The sequence below is a fragment of the Carcharodon carcharias genome, chromosome 11 (assembly GCF_017639515.1).
Source record: "Carcharodon carcharias isolate sCarCar2 chromosome 11, sCarCar2.pri, whole genome shotgun sequence".
In the NCBI taxonomy this organism is placed as follows: domain Eukaryota; kingdom Metazoa; phylum Chordata; class Chondrichthyes; order Lamniformes; family Lamnidae; genus Carcharodon; species Carcharodon carcharias.
The window spans coordinates 66,733,862-66,756,493 of NC_054477.1; the positions used below are offsets into that span (position 1 = coordinate 66,733,862).

A 22,632-nucleotide genomic window follows, 5' to 3' on the forward strand; every position below is an offset into this window, starting at 1 on the left:
GGTTATGTAAGACGATAATCATTTAGAAACATTTCCTTTCCAATAATCATAGAGCTGAATTTTTGGCTGGTGTGCTGGGGCGGGGCAAGCTCACCAAAGCATAAAATGACACGTGGTGACGTTGGGCAGTGACTGTCAAAGGCCTATTAAGGCCTGTTAAAAACGAATTAAACAATTAAATGAGCTGTCTGTCCAACCTTAAGGTTGGTTGGCAGGCAAAGAGCCCAGATGGCCTTCGCATTTTTCATGGAACGTCATGCACGGGGAGGATGAGGTTTCATGAAGTGTATAAAAATTCAATAAAATTTTAAAAATCATTGGTATGTCCCAGCTCATGTGACACTGTCACATGAGGGGTCATGTTCTAAACGTTTTCAAATACTTTATATAGAAATTTTAAACTTAAACTAATCTCCCCGAAGTACCTCTGTGCCGATTGGGTTCACGCTCGCTCCCGTCCACCCCCCACACAACACCCCCGATGGGGGTCAAAATTCTGCCCACAATGTATGGAATGAATGGAAACAAGGTAGTAATTAATTGCAGAAATCTGAATTGTTTCGATTATTTCTAATTAAAGTACTGTAAAAATTTAGTTAAACATAAATATTGTCTTTTTCTGGTGTATTTTGTACTACAATGTACCAAATGTGATAGGCCGTAAGCACGCTGCATCAACATAATGTTCAATACATAAACAAGGAATCTTTTTTAAAAAATTTAAGATAACATGTTTCAAAGATTCTGCTAAAAATACAAAAAAATAAATCACTGATTCTTCAGGAATAAAGCTGCCCCAGACTGAATCCATTGGTCCTGGTTGACTCCACAGGGGACATCAATGTTTGTTACTACTTGATCCCGTTCAGCACTGGTATACACTGGCAACGAAATGCACTCTTCAGGAGAGTACGGCCCATTAGCATCCTGCAAAAAAAAGGTTCAAGTTTAATGTTAACCAAAGCCAAAAACAACTAAGAGAATAAAAGAGCTAAAACAGTTTTGTGAAATCATCAGCAGGCAGCTTTTGGGTGTCTGGGCCAGATAAATCAACAGGAACTAACAATTTGATCAAAACAGGAAATACGAAGGCAAGCAAACAATGAACAGTCTTGGACAGCGTGTCCTTTTGTGTCACAACTTTCTGGTAAGCTGTCAGAGCATAAAAGGCCTTGGTTGAAAACTAACTTCCACATCTTTACAGATAAACATTTCTAAAGTGTAAGCAACTGTACATTAATGGGAAGTAGGTATGACAGGTTATTCAGCAATTTTCTAGAGTGTTTTTTTTTCCTCCCTGGATTGGTTTCTAGGAGTATAGCCATTCTATTGTTTCAGTGAAGACTAACGTAACAGATTTCCTTGCATCTCTTGTAAAATTTCTCTAAGCATTAATTGAGTTTCCTGATGGCCTTGTAAGGCCCAGAACCTCCACCTGCCACAAACAAGGCTATTGGTATAAGGGAGGGTGGGTTGGAAAAGGGGACACCCAACCTGTAGTCCACCATTACACCAAAACTACAAAATACTGGGTGGATTGTTGGTGATGGGTACACTGAGTGAGAACAGAAACATTGAGCCAGTCAATGGCCTGGATTGTGATCTTAAACTCCTAAGATTCAGGAACATTTTATTAATATTTTGTCTGGCTTATTAAGTGGTAGGAGGGACTCTTTTTCTTTTATTCACAACAGGGAGCAGAGAAGTCAGAGGATGGACAGCACAATGAATTAAGGTGAAGATTCAACAATTTGCTACATGCAGAGGCTAAAGTAAGGAGGCCATTTCAGCAAAAAGAATTATCATTGTGTCAATCACAGGGCCACCCCGATCACCTCCTTGTATTGCTTTCTTCCCCCAAATCTTACTTCCTTCTGTGCTTGCCATGGAAAAACTTTCCCAAATTATTTACAAATGCAATTTGCAATTTCAAAATCCCAACTACCAACTTTGGACCTCCATTCATTAAGACATTTCTGCAGCTATTGATCTGCCCAACCACACTCTCACCTCCATCTTGATATTCTAGTTCCCATTAAACCCATTACTCTTTCTCATCCTGGCCATTCCCCCAGTAAGGCTCTTATCTCTGCTCCCTTGAGTCCAAGATTTAAACGGATATGATGAACAACTAGTTTAGACATTCACCGCCAGATCGGGCTGGACTATATAAAACACTTTCTTTTCATTCTTGGGATGTGAGTGTCATTAGCAAGGCCAGTATTTATTTTCCATCCCTAATGGTCCTTGAGTGGTTTGTTGTGAGCCTAATTTTTGAATCATTGCAGTTCATGTGGTGTAGGTAAGCCCACAGTGTTGTTAGGGAGTTCCAGGATTTTGATCTGGTGACAGTGAACGAATGGTTATATAGTTCCAAGTCAGTGTGTGGCTTGCGGGGGAACTTGCAGCTGGTGGTGTTTCCATGCGTCTGCTGCCCTTGACCTAGGTGATAGAGGTCGAGGGTTTGGGTGCTGCTGTCAAAGAGATGTCATTCCCAGCCCTCCAGCCTCACTTATCTGTCAGTGACCTGGATGGAACTACATTGAAGGTTCAACTGGCTTATTCCACTGTCGTGAATGCAAGGTTTTATAAGATGATAATGTTTTGGACTGTCTCTTTAATTCAAGGTGAAATGGAGGATTGAACAGAGTCAAGTGATCTGCTATGATTTCTGCCTGACAAGTTGTGTGCCTTGTGTGCCTTGGTTACCTTGGTGACAGGGGGCTACAGAAATGTATATGCCATATTTCATACCTGAAAACAAAGCCAAGAGCAGCTGGGCTGACTGTGGGCAGACTTTTGATCTCTGAAGTTTTAGAGAGAAAGAGAGAGAGAGAACAGTCTCTCAAAAAGACAAAAGGTTGAGCTAGTGTGGTCAGCAGAGAGGAGTGTGCTGCTTTTCTGTGAACTACCAGGCAGAATGCAGGAGGGAGGGAGGTCTCAAGTCAAAGAGATGTGTGCATTCTAAAGACACTGGACTGAAATTTTGAATATGCAACTGAAATAGTCAGGTGTTAATGTTTCAACTTCTTTTAGATAATTTACGTGGCAAACTGCTTTGTGCTGGAAGCAGAGTGCAGATATTCCTTTTTATAGCATCTAGAAAACAGTCAGTTCTCAAGCTCTGTGAAGAGGGCAGGAATTGTTATGCCAAATTCCATGCCCTTTATGTCAGATTACAGAGGACGTCTGAGGCCAAAACAGACAACAGGTAGAGGATAAAGATGATTGTGAAACTGAGACGGAAGGGGATTTCCTGGCTCTCCAACCTCAGCTTCTAGTTGGAGTTATGGAGGGCTGCCAATTTTGCGGCACCTCAGAAGAAGCGGACATTAGGGTCTGAATTTCACGCTTGGCGTGCGCACTAAGTCAGCGGGCCCAGAAGCAGACCAAAATGTACTTTCGCCCGCAATCAGCCAACTAACGGCCGGACAGGGTGAAAAGTGCTGAAAAGGCCTCAGTGCTGCCTGGGGGGTGGGGGGGGTGGGTGGGGGGGGGGGGGGGGTGGTGCAGAAAGAGGGTGGGGCACCAACAAAAGTGAGTGAGGGTGCAGGTGGGAATTTCTAGTGAGCTTCCTGAAGGCAGATAGTTGCTGCAGAGCTGCCTCAGGGAGCTGCAGACATGAACATATTAAAGAGAAAAATGCACCAAACTGTGTCTATGCAACACACTCAAGCAGCTGGCAGCAGAACTCAAAAAACATAAGTCCCCAGATATCTTCTTTTGTTATATTTCACCCCAGACATTTCACCCCGCCCTTGGATGAGGTTTCAGTAAAAACAAGCTGCAAGCCTGCCCGTTTTTTCCTTGCAGCTAGCATGAAATCGTACGGGAAGCATGAAATCGTGGACAATAGAGTTTTTAATGGCCTTAATTAGCCCTTTAATTGTCAGCGGGTGTGGCTCCAACGCCCGCCAGCCTCAATATTGCTCGCGTGCGTGATGATGTCGGGACGCACGCCCAAAGTCATTTCGCGCAATTTCATGTGTGTTCGGGTTAGGCGCGCACTCGCCTGATCAACGTAAAATTCTGGCTGAGGTCTTGTGTTTGGTCCTTCTCAGATTGATGAGCCTGAAGGAGCCAGGCTGCAAGATGTGATGACTGGAGGTCTTCTTCAACAGCAACCAGAAAGCTTTGAAGCAGACAGTCAGTGCTGAGCTTATAGCTGATCTTGTGTTTCCATGCCCATTTCTTGGTGCAAGGTCCTGCTTGGGCTGGATGCACAAATGGCTTGTTCACCAAATCTGGATGCTCAAGGTGCAGCTTCGTTTGTCCATGGACTTTGTCCGCACTGCGGTTGATCAGGCTGGTTGGGTGAGTGGGGCACTAGAGTTATGTTGGGGCTAATCTTCCCAGGCTTTCTACTTCTGGTACTATTTTAAAAGTACTTGCATGCTTTGTCACTTTTCAATTATTACAGTGCTTACTAGTAAAAATTTACAAATATCATGAATGTATACTCCATCTTGACATTACCAATATAATAGACATTACTTAATTGCATTGGGAATACAAAAAAGAAATACTGGAGCTATGCAATAAATCCATGAATCTGCAAAAACAGAAAAGTGCCATTTGAAGTGAGTTCACTTATCAGAAGTGATAACATTAACCTATGCTTTCTACTTTCAGATACTGGTCAATTTTCTATGTGTCACCATCATTTTCTATTATTATTTCAGATTTCCAGCTTTTTCCTTTTATATAATCAATTACACTTCCTGGGTACGAGGGGTTGAACTGTTGAGTTCTAACACTCCTTTTCAACATGCTATATAATTACATCTTTACAGTTTTGCAAAATTACTGACTTGTTGCATGAGTCTCTACCTATGCATTCTATAGCTGGTGATAAGCTAGCACTTTCAATATAGGCCTCTATTATTTTAGAATCGAAATGAATAATGGTTGCTATTATGAGCAAACATAAGAAATAGGAGCAGGAGTAAACCATATGGCTTCTCAAGGCTGCTCCACCATTCAATATGATCATAACTGATCTTCTGCCTGCTCCATAACCCTTGATTCCCTGAGAGGCCAAAAATCTGTCTATCCCAGCCTTAAATATATCCAATGATGGAACATCCACAACCTTTGGCTCGAGAATTTCAAGGGTTCACAATCTTTTGAATGAAGCAATTTTTTTTCATCTCAGTCCTAAATAATCCACCTTTGTCCCGAGTCTGAGCCCTGTTTTCTGGATTCCCAGCTAGGGGAAATAACGTCTCAGTGTCTATCCTGTCAAGCCCTTTCAGAATCTTGTATGTCTCAATGAGATCACGTCTCATTCTTCTAAACTCTAGAGAGTAGAAGCCCAATTTACTCAGCCTCCCATCATAGGGCAACCTTCCCATCCCAGTAACCAATCTAGTGAATCTTCTCTGTACTGCTTCCAAGGCAAGCATATCTTTCCTTAAATATGGAGACCAGTACTGTGCACAGTTTTCTAGGTGTGATCTCACCAAAGACCTGTACAATTCTAGCAAGACTTCCAATTCCCTTGTAATAAAGACCAAGAAGCCATTTGTCTTCCTAATTGCTTGCTCTACTGATGTGGTACCTTTCTGTGTTCCTTGTATAAGTACACGCAAGTCCCTCTGAACATCAACACTTAGAAGTTTCACAGCATTTAAAAATATTCTGCTTTCTTATTACTAAAGTGAAAAACCTCACACTTTCCCACATTATACTCCATCTGTCAGATTGTTGCTCATTCGCTTAACCATGGACAGAATTGTTCCCTCGTCGGGCGGGCTTGGTGGGAGCGGGCCGCCTGCGATCAGCTCCGCTCTGTGATTTCACACGGGCGGGCCAATTAAGGCCCACCCTACGTGGATCACGAGCAGCAGCACAGAGCGCTGCCTGTGCAGGCAGGGGGAGGAAGGAGAATGGGCCTGACGCGCAGTTTGTACATGCGCACGAAAGGATGCTTCAATCTCCCTGAGGCACGGAGCTGCCTCAGGGAGATTAAAGCACTTTTTATAAAAATTAATAAAGACAGTAAAATTTTTAAAAAACATATCCCCTCATAATTCAAAAATAAAGTTTTTAGTTAATGTTTATTTGATTTAGGAAACCTCATCCCGCTCGTGGATGAGGTTTCCTAAAAAATGTAAAGGCCGCTCGGCCATTTCACCTGTGCACCAACAGTAAGGTTGGACGGGCAGTGTTACTTTAGTTTTAATTAGCTTGTTAATAGCCTTATAATTATTGGCGGGCGTGCAGCCGGCTCTGGTGTGCGCCCACTGAAGGAAATATTGCGCAAGGACATTGGGACACACGCCTGACGTCATCACGTGGCATATTACCCTCAGGCGTGTCGGGCATGTACCTGCACACCAAACGTAAAATTCTGCCCCATATCTCTTTTCAGCCTCTTTGTGTTCTCCTTACAGCCTACATTCCCACCTAGCCTGTAAGGGCAATTACAAAGGTATAAAGAAAGACTAAAGCGGGCTGTGAAACTAGACTAAGGGGAAGGTCAGTGGATGAGCAGTGGCAGACATTTAAGCAGATATTTCATTATGCTCAGCAAAAATTTATCAAGATCAAAAAGAAGGACTCGATGAGAAGGATGAACCACCCGTGGTTAACAAAGGTGGTCGAGGAGAGTATCCAATCAAAAACTAAGGCATACAAAGCGGCGAAAACTAGTGGTAGGCCAGTGGATTGGGAATTTTTTTTAGGAACCAGCAGCAGATGGCTAAAAAGCTAATAAAGAGGGAGAAAATTGATTATGAAAGTAAATTGGCAAGAAATATAAAAACACACAGCAAGAGCTTCTACAGGTATACAGAAAGAAAGGGAGTGGCTAAAGTGAGTGTAGGACCCTTGGAGGATGAGACCTGAGAATTGATAATGGGGAATAGGGAAATGGCAGATAACTTAAACCAATATTTTGCATCGGTCTTCATGGTGGAGAATGCTATGAACATCCCTAAGATCTCAATAAGCAAGGAGCTAATGGGAGAAAAGATCTTGTAACAGTCTCTATCACGAGGGACAAAGTGTTTAACAAACAAGTGGGACTAAAGGCAGGTAAGTCGCCAGGACTTGATGGCCTGCATCCAAGGGTTTTAAAGGAAGTGGTTGCAGAGATAGTGGAGGCATTGGTCGAAATATTCTAGAACTCACTGGATCCTGGGAGGGTCCAAGCGAATTGGAAAACCGCTAATGTGACACCCCTGTTCAAGAAGGGAGGGAGACACAGAGCAGGAAACTCTAGGCCAGTCTGCCTTAAGTTTGTCATTGGGAAAATGCTTGAGTCCATTATTAAGGAAGAAATAGCAGGACATTTAGGAAAGCTTAACGCAATCAAACAGAGTTAACGTGGTTTTGTGAAAGGGAAATCATGTTTGACAAATTTGCTACAGTTCTTTGAGGATATAACAAGCAGAGTTGATAAAGGGGAACTGGTAGATGTAGTGTATTTGGATTTCCAGAAGGCATTCGATAAGGTGCCACATAAAAGGTTATTGCACAAGATAGGAGCTCACGGTATTGGAGATAATATATTAGCATGGATTGAAGATTAGTTAACACACAGAAGACAGACAGTCGAGATTAATGGGTCTTTTTCAGGTTGGAAAGAGGTAACTAGTGGAGTCCTTGGGCCTCAATTATTTACTATCTATATTAATGACTTGGAGGAGGGGGCAGAGTGTAATGTATCCAAATTTGCTGACAATACAAAAATAGGTGGGAAGGCATGTTGTGATGAGGACATAAGGAATCTGCAAGGGAATATAGATAGGTTGAGAGACAGGTGGAGTTTAATGTAGGAAAGTGTGAGGTCATGCACTTTGGTAGGAAGAATCAAAAGGCAGACTATTACTTAAATGGAGAGAGACTCCAAAAAAGTGCAGCACAGAGGGATCTAGGTGTTCTTGTGCATGAAACACAAAAAGTTAGCATGCAGGTGCAGCAAGTAGTTAAGAAGGCAAATGGAATTTTGGCCTGTATTGCTATGGGGTTGGAGTTTAAAAATATGCAAGTCTTGTTACAACTGTACAGGGTATTGGTGAGGCTGCACCTGGAGTACTGTGTACAGTTTTGGTCCCCGTATTTAAGAAAGAGTATGCTGGCATTGGAGGCTTCACAAGGCTGATACCTGGGTTGAAGGGGTTGACTTATCAAGAAGGGCTAAACAGGTTAGGCCTTTATTCGTTAGAGTTTAGAAGAATGAGGGGTGATCCTCTTGACACGTACAAGATTCTGAGGGGGCTTGACAGTGGAGATGTTGAAAAGGTGTTTCCACTAGTGGAGGAATCTCAGACTAGGCAGCATAGGGGAGAATTTTCTCCCTGACAGGGGAGTTGTGCGGGGGTGGGCGCGGACGGATGCGCAGCCGATGTGTGCCCCCAATCGACTGGGCACCACCATTTTATGTGGGCGAGCCAATTAAGGCCCACCCAGCGTGACATGCATCCGAAAGTGCTGAGCACTCTCTGTGCGGGCGGGCGAGGAATGCCTAAATCGGGGAGTACGGCCTTTTGCGCATGCACAGTGCCTCAGGGAGATTACTTTCACTTATAAAACATTGATTAAAGGTAAAAAAAAAATTTTGTGGACATGTTCCCTCATGTGAAACTGTCGTATGAGCTGGGACATGTCCATTAATTTTATTAAAAATTTTTCTAACACTTTAAAAACGTTCATGAAACCTCATCCCGCCTGTGGATGAGGTTCCATGAAAAATACGAAGGCTGTCTGGGCTCTTTGCCTGCCCGGCAATCTTAACGTTGGACGGGCAGCTCAGCTAATTGCTTTGTTGGCTTTTTAAATGGCCTTAATAGGTCTTTGACAGCTTGGCAGGCGCGCAGCCAAGACTGTGCCGTCCGAACTGAAAATCTAAATGATGCGCAGTGACATTGGGATGTATGTCCAAATTCACCGCTGTCATTTTACACCGAAGATTCTGCCCATAGTTACAGAATAAGGGGACACTCATTTAAAACTGAGATGCGATGGAATTTCTTCTCTCAGAGGGTAGTGATTGTTCTGGAATTCCCAATCCCAGAGAGTTGTGCAAGCTAGATCACTGAAATAATTTAAAGGGGCGGTAGACAGATTTTTGAAATATCGGGTTGTTGAGGGCTATGAGAAGCTGGCACGAAAGAAGTGAGGCCTGGGGCAGATCAGCTATGATCTTACTGAATGGCGGAGCAGGCTTGAGGGGCTGAATGGCCTACTCTTGACCCTATTTCTTACGTTCTTATGTATCATTAACAAACTTAGATTTATTAATCTCGGTCTAGTACAGGATCTTGTGGATACATTTGATCAATCATATTTTTACCCATTCAGTAGAAAAAGCACTGGAGACAAGCACACACAGTAGAATTAGTCAACATTGGCAAGTTTAAGCTCATTAGGTGCTTGATTAGTAGTTTAACAAACGGTTCAGTACCTTTTTTGAAGGTGCCTTCTGACTGGCTTTTCCGTTACAGATAACATGCAATGCATGCTACCTTGCAAAAATTTAACCCAATTAAATCACATTTTAAACATGGATATATAAAAACTTACTGTCCAAAGCTGTATTACTGATCTAAAATAAAACTAAAGCTACTGGAAATGCAGATTAGGTTAATTGGCATCAGTAAAAGAAAGGTAGGTTATGCCTCAAGTGGGTCCTGGCATTAAAATAGTCTTCAATATTACTGATTAAGATGGATAAAGAGCTTAAAGGTTGAGATTAAACAATTTGGTACCTGAAGAATCCAGGCCATATAACAAGGGGGCACAGCTGACACGCTGGGAGAATCATGCCGGTTTTCTGAAAGCCGATTCCCATCAAAGCTGCATCCCTCTAGGTAGAGGCCTCCAATCTGTCACAGAGACATATAAAATATTTAGTTGTGTATCAGGAACCACTGAATGCCAAAAATCAATTAACTCTACTGTAATATGGATAGAAAAGAGTCTGAGAAATAAAAACCATTGCTGCTGATAAATAACAGGAAACTAAAGCCTGCAACCTTATGTGTGAGAATAGGAAATCTGATTCTAACAAATAACCTCTCCATGAGGGCAAACTCTGAAAACTTCCCTTTTCACCCAAAGATGGAAGGATAAGATTTTCTGGCACCAATTGCACCATCTACCTGCAGACACAATTAAGCTTACAACATCAAGAGAACTGTGTTCTCTGTCAGACAGAACAATATTGTACAATCTCATGTAACAGACATTAGAATAACAGGAATTAAACAACAATGGGGATTAGAGTGCATTGAATCCCTTAGAGAATCATTTGCATGATTTCTAACCAGGTACACAAACACAAAGTTAAAACAGCACAGCTACATGTTAAAAAATAAAATCCAAGTGTAATTCATTCTCTATTGAATAATAATCTTTGTTCAAATTGTATGGGGTAGGAGTTCAACTCATGGTCATCCACTTTGGGCCTGGAAACCAGATGGTCAAGAGCTGTGGGGAGAACCTTGAGCCCATCTGATGCCATATACCATGGGTCCATAAATGGTTGAGCAGCATGCCTGCCTAAAACAAAATATGCTGCTTTACTGTGCAAATCGGGGTCTTAACCTCACTGACTCCCACTCCACTTCACCATGTTCATTCACCCCTCTTGCCACACATCCCACAACCAAGAATCCTTGGGAGGAATTTAATGTTGGCGACAGGTGTCTTATCTGTCAGTTATAGAGTCGGTGGGAGCCCCACGTCACCTCTATTGGGGTAGACACGTCAGAGATTAGTGCCCATCTGGCCAGTGCCACACCTTTCTCGGGATTTAGGAGTCAAGGCGCAGAAAATCCTCCTCCTGAGAACTGATGGCCAGTCAGAGGTTGGTAAATCTCCTTTGCTCATCAGCACCACCAGCAATGATAGTTACTGCTGGTAAATCGTGATACGCTATCAGAGATGCCTAGGATCACTGAGGGTTCTCGGTCATAGGTAAATGAGGAAGGGATGGGGATCGTGGGGAGGGGTTGCTTGCTAGCAGGGTGGAGGGAGTCGGAAGAAAGGACAGGGGGTGGCTCTCAGCAGGCTCTCCCTTCTCTTGACAGGTGCGGGGAGGCCGTACACAAGCTTTCCCGCCCCAGGTTCTGTCAGGTGGAGGTGAAAAAGGGGCAGGGTTCACACCCCGCACCCTCCCACCAGATTAAATGCTCAAATGGCCCCTGCCTCCAAACTCACTGCCAGGAAGGGGCGGGGTCATTACAGTCAGAAACTGGGGAATTTATAATGGGGAACAAAGAAATGGCTAACCAACTAAATATATACTTTGGTTCCGTCTTCACAAAGGAGGACACAAATAACATACCAGAAATGTTGGGGAACACAGGGTTTGGTGAGAGGGAGGAACTGAAAGAAATCAGTATTAGTAGGGAAATGGTGCTGGGGAAATTGATGGGATTGAAGGCCAATAAATCCCCAGGGCCTGATAATCTACATCCCAGAGTACTTAAGGAAGTGGCCCTAGAAACAGTGGATGCATTGGTGATCATCTTCCTAGATTCTATAGTCTCTGGAACAGTTCCTACAGATTGGAGGGTAGCTAATGTAACCCCATGATTTAAAAAGGGAAGTAGAGAGAAAACAGAGAATTATAGACCAGTCAGCCTGACGTTGGTAGTGGGGAAAATTCTAGAGTCCATTATAAAAGATTTAATAGCTGAGCACTTGGAAAACAGTGGCAGAATCGGACAGTCAGCATGGATTACAAAAGGGAAATCATGCTTGACAAATCTACTGGAATTTTTCTTGCTGCAATTATACAGGGCCTTGGTGAGACAACACCTGGAATATTGTGTGCAGTTTTGGTCTCCTTATCTAAGGAAGAATGTTCTTGCTATAGAGGGAGTGCAGCGAATGTTTACCAGACTGATTACTGGGATGGTGTGACTAACATATAAGGAGAGATTGAGTCGGTTAGGATTATATTCCTTGGAGTTCAGTAGAATGAGGGGGGATCTCATAGAAACCTATAAAATTCTAACAGGACTAGACAGGGTAGATGCAGGAAGGATGTTTCCGATGGTGGGAGAGTCCAGAACCAGGGGTCACAGTCTGAGGATACAGGGTAGACCATTTAGGACTGAGATGAGGAGAAATCTCTTCACCCAGAGAGTGGTGAGCCTGTGGAATTCACTATCACAGAAAATAGCTGAGGCCAAAACATTGTATGTTTTCAATAAGGAGTTAAATGTAGCTTTTGGGGTGAAAGGGCTCAAAGCATATGGGGAGAAAGCAGGAGCTCGCTATTGAGTTGGATGATCTGCCATGATCATAATGAATGGTGCAGCAGGCTCAAAGGGCCGAATGGCCTACTCTTGCTCCTATTTTCTATGTATGTTTCTATTAAATTCTGGCCTGTGTGTGAATCAGTTCAGCAATATTGATGGATTTGTTAGGCCGTGACCAGCAAGCTACATCAGGACATCTGTTTGGTGCCCAAAGCTCATTGCTTCCATTTAAATTACATCAGTTGTTTTATTTGACCTGGGTCCTTGGACTGGGCTGGAGCAGAACACAGAACAATTGATTCATGACTTGTTGTTGCCATGAAAAGGCACTGTTCATTGGTTCCACACATTAGCATGTGGCCCAAAATCACCATTCTGGCACCATTTAAAGATAACCTGCATTACTTAAAGTTAATTTACACCTCTTAAAGGGGAGATGCACTGTGGGAGATCCTGAGAGTCATTCAGGAAGTGAACCTAACCTTAAAAGCAATGAAGGCTCCAAGGTTGTTAGATGCTTAGCGAAGAAGGTGAAAAGAGGACAGATACTTGACACCCATAGAAGGGTAGGAGGCCCCCCAGATACATGGTTAGAAGGCAGTAGGAGCAGCTAGCATGGAGGTCAATGCCATAAGTCAAGCCTCGAGTACCTGGATGTAGTGCTGCAAGAAGTTCAATGACCTCACTTAAGTGTTGAAGGTCCGTGAATAGGTCTTTAAATGTCATATTCTATCAACAATACCACTGGACTTAGCCACTGCTCAAATCACGATACGCTTTCAGTAAGATGTACACTTCACTCACATCTCACAGACTTATCACATGACAGCTATTCAACCATGATAACCACAACAGGTTCTACAACACTCACTGACAGGCTTCCCTCTTTCTTAAAGGATGAAGCAGTGCACAACTGGAGGCAGCAGGAACAACCCAGAGGGGACCCAACATGCTGCACATTCTAATTCCCATGCAGGAGACTAAGTTCAAGATTGTTGGAACAGTCATTGCTGAGGCCATGGCCAGCGGTGGTGCCTAAGCCACTGAAGGTGATTGTATCTTCTTTCTCACATCCCATTTCCACCTCATTCTAAAATTTCTTCTGATCTATAAGCTGTTGATGGTGTGACATGCAACACTTACTTTCTCCCCTTTCTCTCAAAACTTTACCCTTGTGCCTTTCCCCTTTGAGATACCCAGGAGGTGCAATCTGGCCAAGAGGTGGGGAAACACCAAAAAGAGAGTGATGATGAAGACACAGCACTGTCACTTGATTTCACACTCGCAACCACCGGCTCAGATATTGACACTGTACAAGACAAAATTAATAATATCTTGGACAAAGGTGGATTAAGTAAAGAAAGTCAGCACATATTTGTTAAGGAAAAACTGTTTAAGTAATTTGTCTGTTGATGAGGTAACAGAGAGGGTTGATAAGGGTAAGGTGGTGGATCTGATGTACATGGACTTCCAAAAGCTGTTTGAGAAAGTGCCACATAACAGGCTTATTAGCAAAGTTGAAGCTTATGGAATAAAAGGGACAGCGGCAACATGGATACAAGGTTGGCTGAGTGACAGAAAACAGTGACAAGTAATGAAGTTATTTTTTGGACTGAAGGAAGGTATATAGTGGGTTCCCCTGGAGTCAGTAATAGGACCACTTCTTTACTTGATCTATATTAATGACCTACTATTGGGTATACAGGGCATAATTTCAAAATTTGAAGATGACATAAGACTTGTAAGTATTGTGAACTGTGAGAAGGATAATGATAGACTTCAAGAGGACATAGACAGGCTGATGGAAAATTTAATTCAGAAAAGTATGTGAAGTGATTTTGGTAGTAAGAACAAGGAAACGCAAAATAAAATAAAGAGTATGATTCTAACAGGGATGCAAGAGCAGACGGACCTGGGTGTATCTGTGCACAAATTGTTGAGGGTAGCAGGGCAGGTTGAGAAAGTGATAAATAAGGCATATGAGATTGTGAGTTTCATAAATAGAGGCATAGGCCAGGATTTGAAATTCCCATCTGAGTCAATGAACCTTTGGCTGGTCTGTCAAATTTTCTGTCCCAGCTATGATGATTCCTATCAAGGGCGGGACCAAAAAACCCTGGCCATAGAATACAAAGGAAGGAAGTTATGATGAACCTTTATCTCACACTGGTTTAGCCTCAACTAGAGTATTGTATCCTTTAGAAAAGAGTGAAGGCATTGGAAAGGGTGCAGAAAAGATTTACCAAAATGATTCTAGGAACGAGAAACTTCAGGTACATGGATAGATTGCTGAAGCTGGGACTGTTCTCTTTATGGAAGAAAAGATTGAGACGGGATTGGATACAGGTGTTTAAAATCATGAGGTTTCTGAACAAAGTAGATAGGGAGAAACTATTCCCATTGGCAGAAGGGTTGAGAACCAGAGGGCCATGATTTATACTCTTTTGCAAAAGAATTACAGAAGTGTTACATCACAGAAGGAGGTCACTTGGCCCATCGTGTCTGCACAAGCTCTTTGAATGAGCAATTCACTTAGTGCCATTCTCCTGCCTTCTCCCTTTAACCCTGCACATTCTTCCTTTACATTTAACAATTTATTTCCCTTTTGAATGCTTCAATTGAATGTGCCTCCACCACACTCAGGCAGTGCATTCCAGATCTTAACCACTTGCTGTGTGAAAAAGTGTTTCCTCATGTAGTTTTGCTTCTATTACAAATTTAAATCTGTGCCCTCTCGTTCCCAATCCTTTCATGAGCAGGAGCAGTTTCTCCCTATCTATTCTGCCCAGACCTCTAGGGAGAGAGTGGGGCCAATTAGGGACCATAGAGGTAACTTATGTGTGGACCCGGAAGACATGGGTACAGTCCTCAATGAATATTTTGCATCAATCTTCACAATGGAAAAGGACAACACAGGTATAGTCATCAGGGTGGAGGACTGGGAATATTAGAGGAAATTAATATACAGAGAAAGAGAGGAGGTACTAGCGGGCTTAGCGGCCTTAAAAGTGGATAAATCCGCAGGCCCGGATGAGATGTATCCCAGATTGTTGAGAGAGGCAAGGGAACAGATATCAGGGGCCCTGGTAATGATTTTCATATCCTCTTTGGCCACGTGTGAGGTGCCAGAGGACTGGAGGACTGCTAACATTGTCCCATTATTAAAAAAGGAAGGAAGGGATAGACCAGGCCAATCAGTCTAACCTCAGTGGTGGGGAAGTTACTAGAAAGAATTCTGAGGGACAGAATATTTGGAGACGGATTAGTCAGGGATAGTCAGAATGGATTTGTAAGGGAAGTTCATGTTTGACAAATTTGATCAAGTTTTTTGAGGAGGTAACCAGGAGTGTTGATGAGGGTAATGCATTTGATGTGGTCTACATAGATTTTAGCAAGGAGTTTGATAAGGTCCCTCGTGGCAGACTGGTCAAGAAAGTAAGAGCCCATGGGATCCAAGGCAAAGTGGCACGTTGGATCCAAAATTGGCTTAGAGGCAGGAAGCAGATGGGGATGGTAGAGGGATGTTTCTGTGACTAGAATCTGTTTCTAGTAGGGTTCTGGAGGGCTCAGTGCTGGGGCCTTTGCTGTTTGTGGTGTACATAAATGATTTGGGCTTAAATGTAGGGGGTATGATCAAGAAGTTTGCGGATGACACAAAAATTGGTAGGGCAGTTAATAGTGAGGAGGATAGCCATAAACTGCAGGAGGATATCAATGGACTGGTCAGGTGGGCAAACGGAATTCAACCCTGAAAAATGTGAGGTAATGCACTAGGGGAGGGCTAACAAGGCAAGGGATTAGACTATGAATGGTAGGACTCTGGAAAGTACTGAAGATCAGAGGGACCTTGGTGTGCATATCCACAGATCCCTGAAGGTAGCAGGGCAGGTAGATAAGGTGGTTAAGAAGGCATATGGGATACTTGTCTTTATTAGCCGAGGCTTAGAATACAAAAGCAGAGAGGTTATGCTGGAACTGTACAAAACACTGGTTAGGCCACAATTGGAGTACTGCATGCAGTTCTGGTCACCACATTATAGGAAGGATGTGATTGCACTGGAGAGGATGCAGAGGAGATTTACCAGGATGCTTCCTGAGCTGGAGGGTCTGAACTATAAAGGAAAGATTGAATAGGCTGGGATTGTTCTCCTCGGAGCAGCGAAGGTTGAGAGGGGCCCTGATAGAGGTGTATAAGATTATGAGGGGCATAAATAGGGCAGATAGGAAGGCACTTTTTTCTTTAGCAGAAGGGTCAATAACCAGGGGGCATAGATTTAAAGTAAGAGGTAGAAGGCTAAGAGGATAGTTGAGGAGAAATTTTTTCACCCAGGGTGGTGGGAGTCTGGAACTCACTGCCTGAAAGGATGCTTGAGTCAGAATCTCTCGTAACATTTATGAAGTATTTAGATATTCACTTGCATTTCCAGGGCCTCCAGGGCTATGGGTCAAGCACTGGAAATTGGGATTAGTGTAGTCAGATCTTTGTTGACCGGTGTGGACACAATGGGCCAAATAGCCTCCTTTCATGCTGGAAACGTCTATGAGTCCCTCATGATTTTGAATGCATCTATCAAATCTCCTCTCAGCCTTCTTTTCTCCAAGGAAAACAATCTTAACTTCTCCAATCTATCTTACTAACTGAAGTTCCTTGTCCCTGGACTCATTCTCGTGAATTTTTTCTGTACTCTCTATAATGCCTTCACATCCTTCCTAAAGTGCAACACCCAGAACTGGATTCAATACTCCAGCTGAGGCTGTACTAATTCTTATACAAGTTCAAAATAACCACCTTGTTCTTGTACTCTGTTCCCCTATCAGTAAAGCCTAGGATACTGTATGCTTTATTAACCACTCTCTCAACCTGTCCTGCCACCTTCAGTGACTTGTGCAAATATACACCCAAGTCCCTCTGCTTCTGCATCCCCTTTAGACTTGTGCCTATAGCTTAACTTGTCTCTCCATGTTCTTCCTATCAAAATAAATCACTTCACATTTCTCTGCATTGAACTTTATCTGCCACCTGCCTGCCCATTCCACCAGCTTTTTCCATACCATCCTCCTCATAGTTCACAATACTTTCAAGTTTCGTATCATCCACAAACTTTGAAATGGTGCCCTGTGCACCAAGGTCTAGGTCATTAATATATATCAGGAAAAGCAAGGGTCCCAACACTGACCCCCGAGGAACTCCACTACAAACCTTATTCCAGCTTGAAAAACATCCATTAACCACCACTCTCTGTTTCCTGCCACTCAGCCAATTCTGTATCAATGTCGCTACTGTCCCTTTTATCCCATGAGCTATAACTTTGCTAACAAGCTTGTTGTGTGGCACAGTACAAAATGCCTTTTGGAACCAAAGGCAATGTGAGGAAAAAGCCTTCTTACACATCAAGTGGTTAGGATCTGGAATACACTGAGTGTGTGGTGGGTGTAGATTCTACTGTGGCTTTCAGAAAGGGAATTAGATAATTACCTGAAGAGTAAAATTTGCAGAGCTACGGGGAAAAGGAAGGGGACTAGCAGAGTTTCACTTACAGAACAGACACCATAGGCCAAATGGCCTCTTTCTGTACTGTAAATATTCTATGGGAAGAATTTTCAGGTCGGCAAGCAGGAGTGGGGCCCACTCGTTGACGCGTAAAATGACGTGCGGTGATATCGGGTGGGTGTCCTGATGTCACTGTGTGTCATTTAGATTTTCAGTTCGGCGGGCGTGCAGCCGACTCAGCTGCGCGCCTGCCAAACTGTCAAAGGCCTGTTAAAAACTAATTGAATCAATAAAATGAGCTGCCCATCCAACTTTAAGGTTGGCGGGCAGGCGAAGAGCCCAGGTGGCCTTCATATTTTTCATGGAACCCCATCTATGGGCGGGATGAGGTTTCATGAAGTGTTTAAAAATTCAATAACATTTTTTTTAAAAAATTCATTAACATGTCCCAGCTCATGTGTCACTGAGGGAACACGTTTTAAAAGTTTTTAATTTCTTTATTTCAATGTTTAAACTATAAAGTAATCTCCCTGAGGCACCTCTGTGCCTCAGGGAGATTTCTGCATTCTTTTCTGCGCATACATGAGCCACGACTCAGGGAATACCCCCTCCTGTCCGCACAGGGAGCACTCAGTGCTTCCCGGCACACGTCATGCTGGGTGGGCCTTAATTAGCCCCCCCATGTAAAATGGTGGCATGAACCCGATCGAGGGCACTGATCGGGATTGCGCCTGCTGCCCCCCGCGCCCACCCCCCCCCACCCCCCCCGCCGCCACGCAGGGAAAATTCTGCCCTATGATTCTATATAAATGCAAGTTGTTGTTAATTTCAAGACCCATCAACCTCATCTTTAAATGCTCCCATGGTCACACCACACCCTTGTGCAGAAATCTTTTCCAGTCATTTGTGCCTGCATGTACTCTTTGTTCGCTGACTCCACATTATCCCCGTTCCAGTTCCACTGATTGCACTGATCTTTCAGCCATAATGGCCCCGACCATTGGAATTAACACTCCACCCCGGCTGATCCACCTTACTCTGCTTCATTATTTTGTTCCTTACTTTCAAATATGTCCTAAACACCCTTCTCTTCGCTAATGATTTCTGTTCCTCCTTAGTCTTTTGTTACTCTTCCTCCTTCATTTTCCTCCGCTTTAACAGGTCTTTTTGCACCTCAAAAGCAGTGATTGATGTACGAAAATCAATTAATACATGGGGGAAACTGAATAAAGCAATCTGAGAAATAGGGAAATAATGACATCTGAAAATGTATCATTCAGAAACTATATATTTTTAAAAATAGCAGTGTACAGTAATTGTCGCTTAATATTTTTGGTTGAGTGTATTTCAATGGTGATTTCAATGCATCAATTGGAATTTTCTTTGTTTAAAATGATCAATGTCAAAATAATTTCAGGGTGAAGTTGAAAGAGATCGAAAAATTTTAGCAGGCTTGACACTCAATGTGTCCATCACTACAGGATAGCAATCAACAAAACAGAATGCTGAACTATAGCAGATTAGATCAATCCTTGATGAGTACTACATCCAATTCTGGTCACTGTGACACATGCTTTGGAGGTAGTTCATAGAGGAGCCACAAGAGTGATGCCTAACATTAACTCAAGTGGACACTTGCCAACACACTCTTCACATGTAGGATAAATCTTGTTCCCTTTGAGAATTGGTATTCTTGCCATTCTGTCCTGATGAGTGCAAGTCAAAAAGCTTCGGCAGCATGTCTCTTTTTTCAGCACTACTCGAGTTCTGTACTACCAAGCGATTATTTATTTAAGTTTCCTTAATTGCGTTCAGTTTCCTGAAGAATAATTTTGACATCCCTTTAAAATAACATGATGTGTTTCAACACCATTTACATTATCAAACTCTTAAGTTCAAGATGAATATTATTATTGAGTGTTCACCCTCCCACTAAACTTTATGATATTTTTAACACTAGATAATTGACAATGCTTTTTGTAAAAGCAGGTTTCCTACCCTAACTTGAAGTTTTGCATCCCGTATCTGTCCCTTCCATGCAGCAACAAATTTCAGGTTGTCTATTGAGCAACCCATAACTCTGCAATATAAATAAATTATTTAAAGAGACTTGAACATTACATCTAAAATTTTTTAGAAACACTCTTAGATTTTATTGAGCCATGTACATGGACAAATAAATACATTTGCTCCTCCACAGCTCCGAGTCTTTACATCATTAAGAAAATAAACATCGCTAGCAATTCAAGGCTTACCTTGCAGTTTCTTGACGTAGAGCATTAAGAAAGGTATCTGGATGGAACAGTTCAGACAGGTCCAGGGTATCTGAGAGAAGTGTCTGATTTTCAGCTTTTTCAACCCAGTGCTGTAACAAGAAGCAAACATGAATTGCAGCAAGAGCACATTTCAAACTTTCCATTCATTCGATCAACAGTGGTTCAACTGGAATTGTTTCAAATTCTTTCACAGTTTAGTTTTTTAAAGATTATTTTAAAATATGTTTTGGATTGCAGTTATTTTACATACAAAAAGTTGACAGATTAACATATGGAAAAGAAATCTGAATTTGGCATTAAAGACGAGATGGACTACAAGCAATTGTGCGAATGGGTGTAGCTTCCAAATTGATTTTCTGGGCAGAATCGTACGGTCCCATTGGCAATGGGTGTCATGGTGGGTGGGGGAGACGATAACAATATGCGAGAAGGCCAAAAATCAGTTTCACGCCGTTGTGAAACCACTTTGTGATCATCCACTCCATCTGTCAATGGCGATCCGCGTTTCTCGCCGCTGCAAGTCGGGAACTGAATTTCAATACTTTAGCATCCCATTATAATCCCTGCTCACCAGAATCATGGAACCATAGAGAAGTTACAGTGCAGAAAAAGGTCATTCAGCCCATTGTGTCTGCGCCAGTACCTGGTCCATAGCCATGCAAGTTACAGCACTTCAGATGCAGATACAGGTAAAATCATCCCCCTACATCAATTTTACCATCCAAGTCGGTGTGATTCAGAACGGTGTGCTTCACAACTGCCTTTAAACGTCAACTCTTTTCTTCTCCGCCAATGCTGCCAGACCTGCTGAGTTTTTCTGGGTAATTCTGTTTTTGTTTTGGATTTCCAGCATCCGCAGTTTTTTTGTTTTTATTTAAAAGGCATGCACCTGGTGAGCTGAACTTCGAGGGGAACCAGGAGGTGAGTGCACACAACCTTGCGCAGCACTTGTGAGCATCACATGTAGGAATAAGGAAGGGGCGCCGCACGTTCAGGGTGGGGACACAGGTAAGTCACTTTTCCTTGGCCGGCTTTCAGTGTGGTGTTGGGGCAAGGGCTCCATTGTGGGTCAGGCCAGAGGGTGAGGGGATGTGGGCAAGACAGCATAGACTGAAGGAAGTGCACAAGCCCTAGGCGGAGGGTGGTGGGGGCAAGGACGCGGCCATGCATTTGGAAAAAGCTTTTGAAAAGTGAGCATTCTTCCCCAGCTGAGACCGTTCAGCAGCAGTTCCATTCACATGCTTGGAGTCAGGCCTCTAAAGCTCACTCAAGCAACGCAAAAGCACGAAGGTGCCACCAAATGCTCCAGGACTTTTCCCCCTCGGGTGCAGGCTACAAATTAAGGTGTGTTTTAGGGGGCAGCAGAACAATTGGCTGACTGGGCAAGTTATAGAATCCCCTTGCAAAAGATGGCCATGGCGCAGTCACTGGTGGAGGTGCTCACAGTCCCTTACAATGCCTTTATTAAGTTATCATAGTTCAAGCGCAGCCTTGCAGTGCGGGTTAGGAGATTGCCGCGTCAGAGCTGAGAGCACAGCATGCAGTCCAGTGGCCAAAGCTGCCTCCAATCAGTCAAGTGGAGTGGGGCAGAGATGGGTGAAGTTTTGGACAGTTATGAAATACACTGCTCACTGGCCATCCAAGTGGTGGTCAGCACTCTTCTGCATTCGTGAATGGGCCTTTAGACTTAACCAAGAGAGGTCCTTAGGACACATATGCTAACCCATGCATCTCTGTCTTTGATCCTGCATGAAGAGTACATCAGGATCATAGAGCCTGGTGATTTGGCAGCATATCTCATGGATTACAGAGAGCAGAAAAGAAGAAGAAGAGTGCAGCAGAGGTGTCTGGCTCAGCAAAGGGAGGAGCGCCTCCCTCAAGATGAAGGTGCGGAAGGGCCAGCTGTGTACGCAGCTGAAGATCCACAAAGAGCCGTTGCTTGTGGGTGCTTTGCTAGACCCAGGGTCTATAGACACTGCTTGCCATTCCTGCAGATGACTGAGAACCATTGCTGCCAAAGACTGTGCATGTCTAGGGAATTGGTCGGTCACATATGCCTGCTGCAGGATTTGACGCCACAGGGACATGGAGGGCATCCATTGTCCGTGGCCGTGAAAGTGACCGCGGTGCTGAATTTTTATGCCAGTGGCTCCTTCCAGGGTTCCACAGGTGACCTGTGTGGGATCTTGCAATCCTCCATGCACAAATGTAAACAGGAAGCCGCAGATGCCATCTTTGTGAAGGCACAGAACTTTGTGCATTTCAATCGGCATTAGGAGAGCCAGGAAGCAAGAGTGCTTGGACTTGTGCAGATCTGTGGTTTCCATCCACTGGACTCACGTGGCACTTAGATCTCTGTGGCAACAAGCAGTCAATTATGTCAACGGCAAGGGCTTCCACTCACTGAATGTTCAGCTGGTGCATTAACACCACAAACGCATCCTACAGGTCTGCACATGATTCCCAGGGAGCATCCATGACCCCTACATCCTTAGCAGGTTTCAGATTCCTGACATCTTCCAGGGTCCACAAAGGCTGAGGGTTCGCTCCTTGGGAACAAGGGCCACCCCCAGAAGATGTGGCTGATGATACCCATGTGGCGACCTTAGACTGCAGGAGAGTGACGGTGCAATGAGGCTCATGCTGCAAC

At 43.5% G+C, this 22,632-nt stretch overlaps 1 protein-coding gene across 1 annotated transcript in view; it reads right to left on the reverse strand.

The window, feature by feature from the left end:
* Positions 1-238: 238 nt before the first annotated feature.
* LOC121284081 (cytoplasmic dynein 2 heavy chain 1) overlaps positions 239-22,632 on the reverse strand; it is a 770,821-nt gene continuing 748,427 nt past the window's right edge. The window contains exons 87-90 of the mRNA XM_041199129.1: positions 19,962-20,071; positions 19,705-19,786; positions 9,714-9,830; positions 239-927 (exon numbers count right to left, since the gene is read on the reverse strand). Coding sequence (XP_041055063.1) covers positions 769-927; positions 9,714-9,830; positions 19,705-19,786; positions 19,962-20,071 — 468 coding nt within the window. The 3' untranslated portion in view covers positions 239-768. The remainder of the gene's footprint in view (positions 928-9,713; positions 9,831-19,704; positions 19,787-19,961; positions 20,072-22,632) is intronic.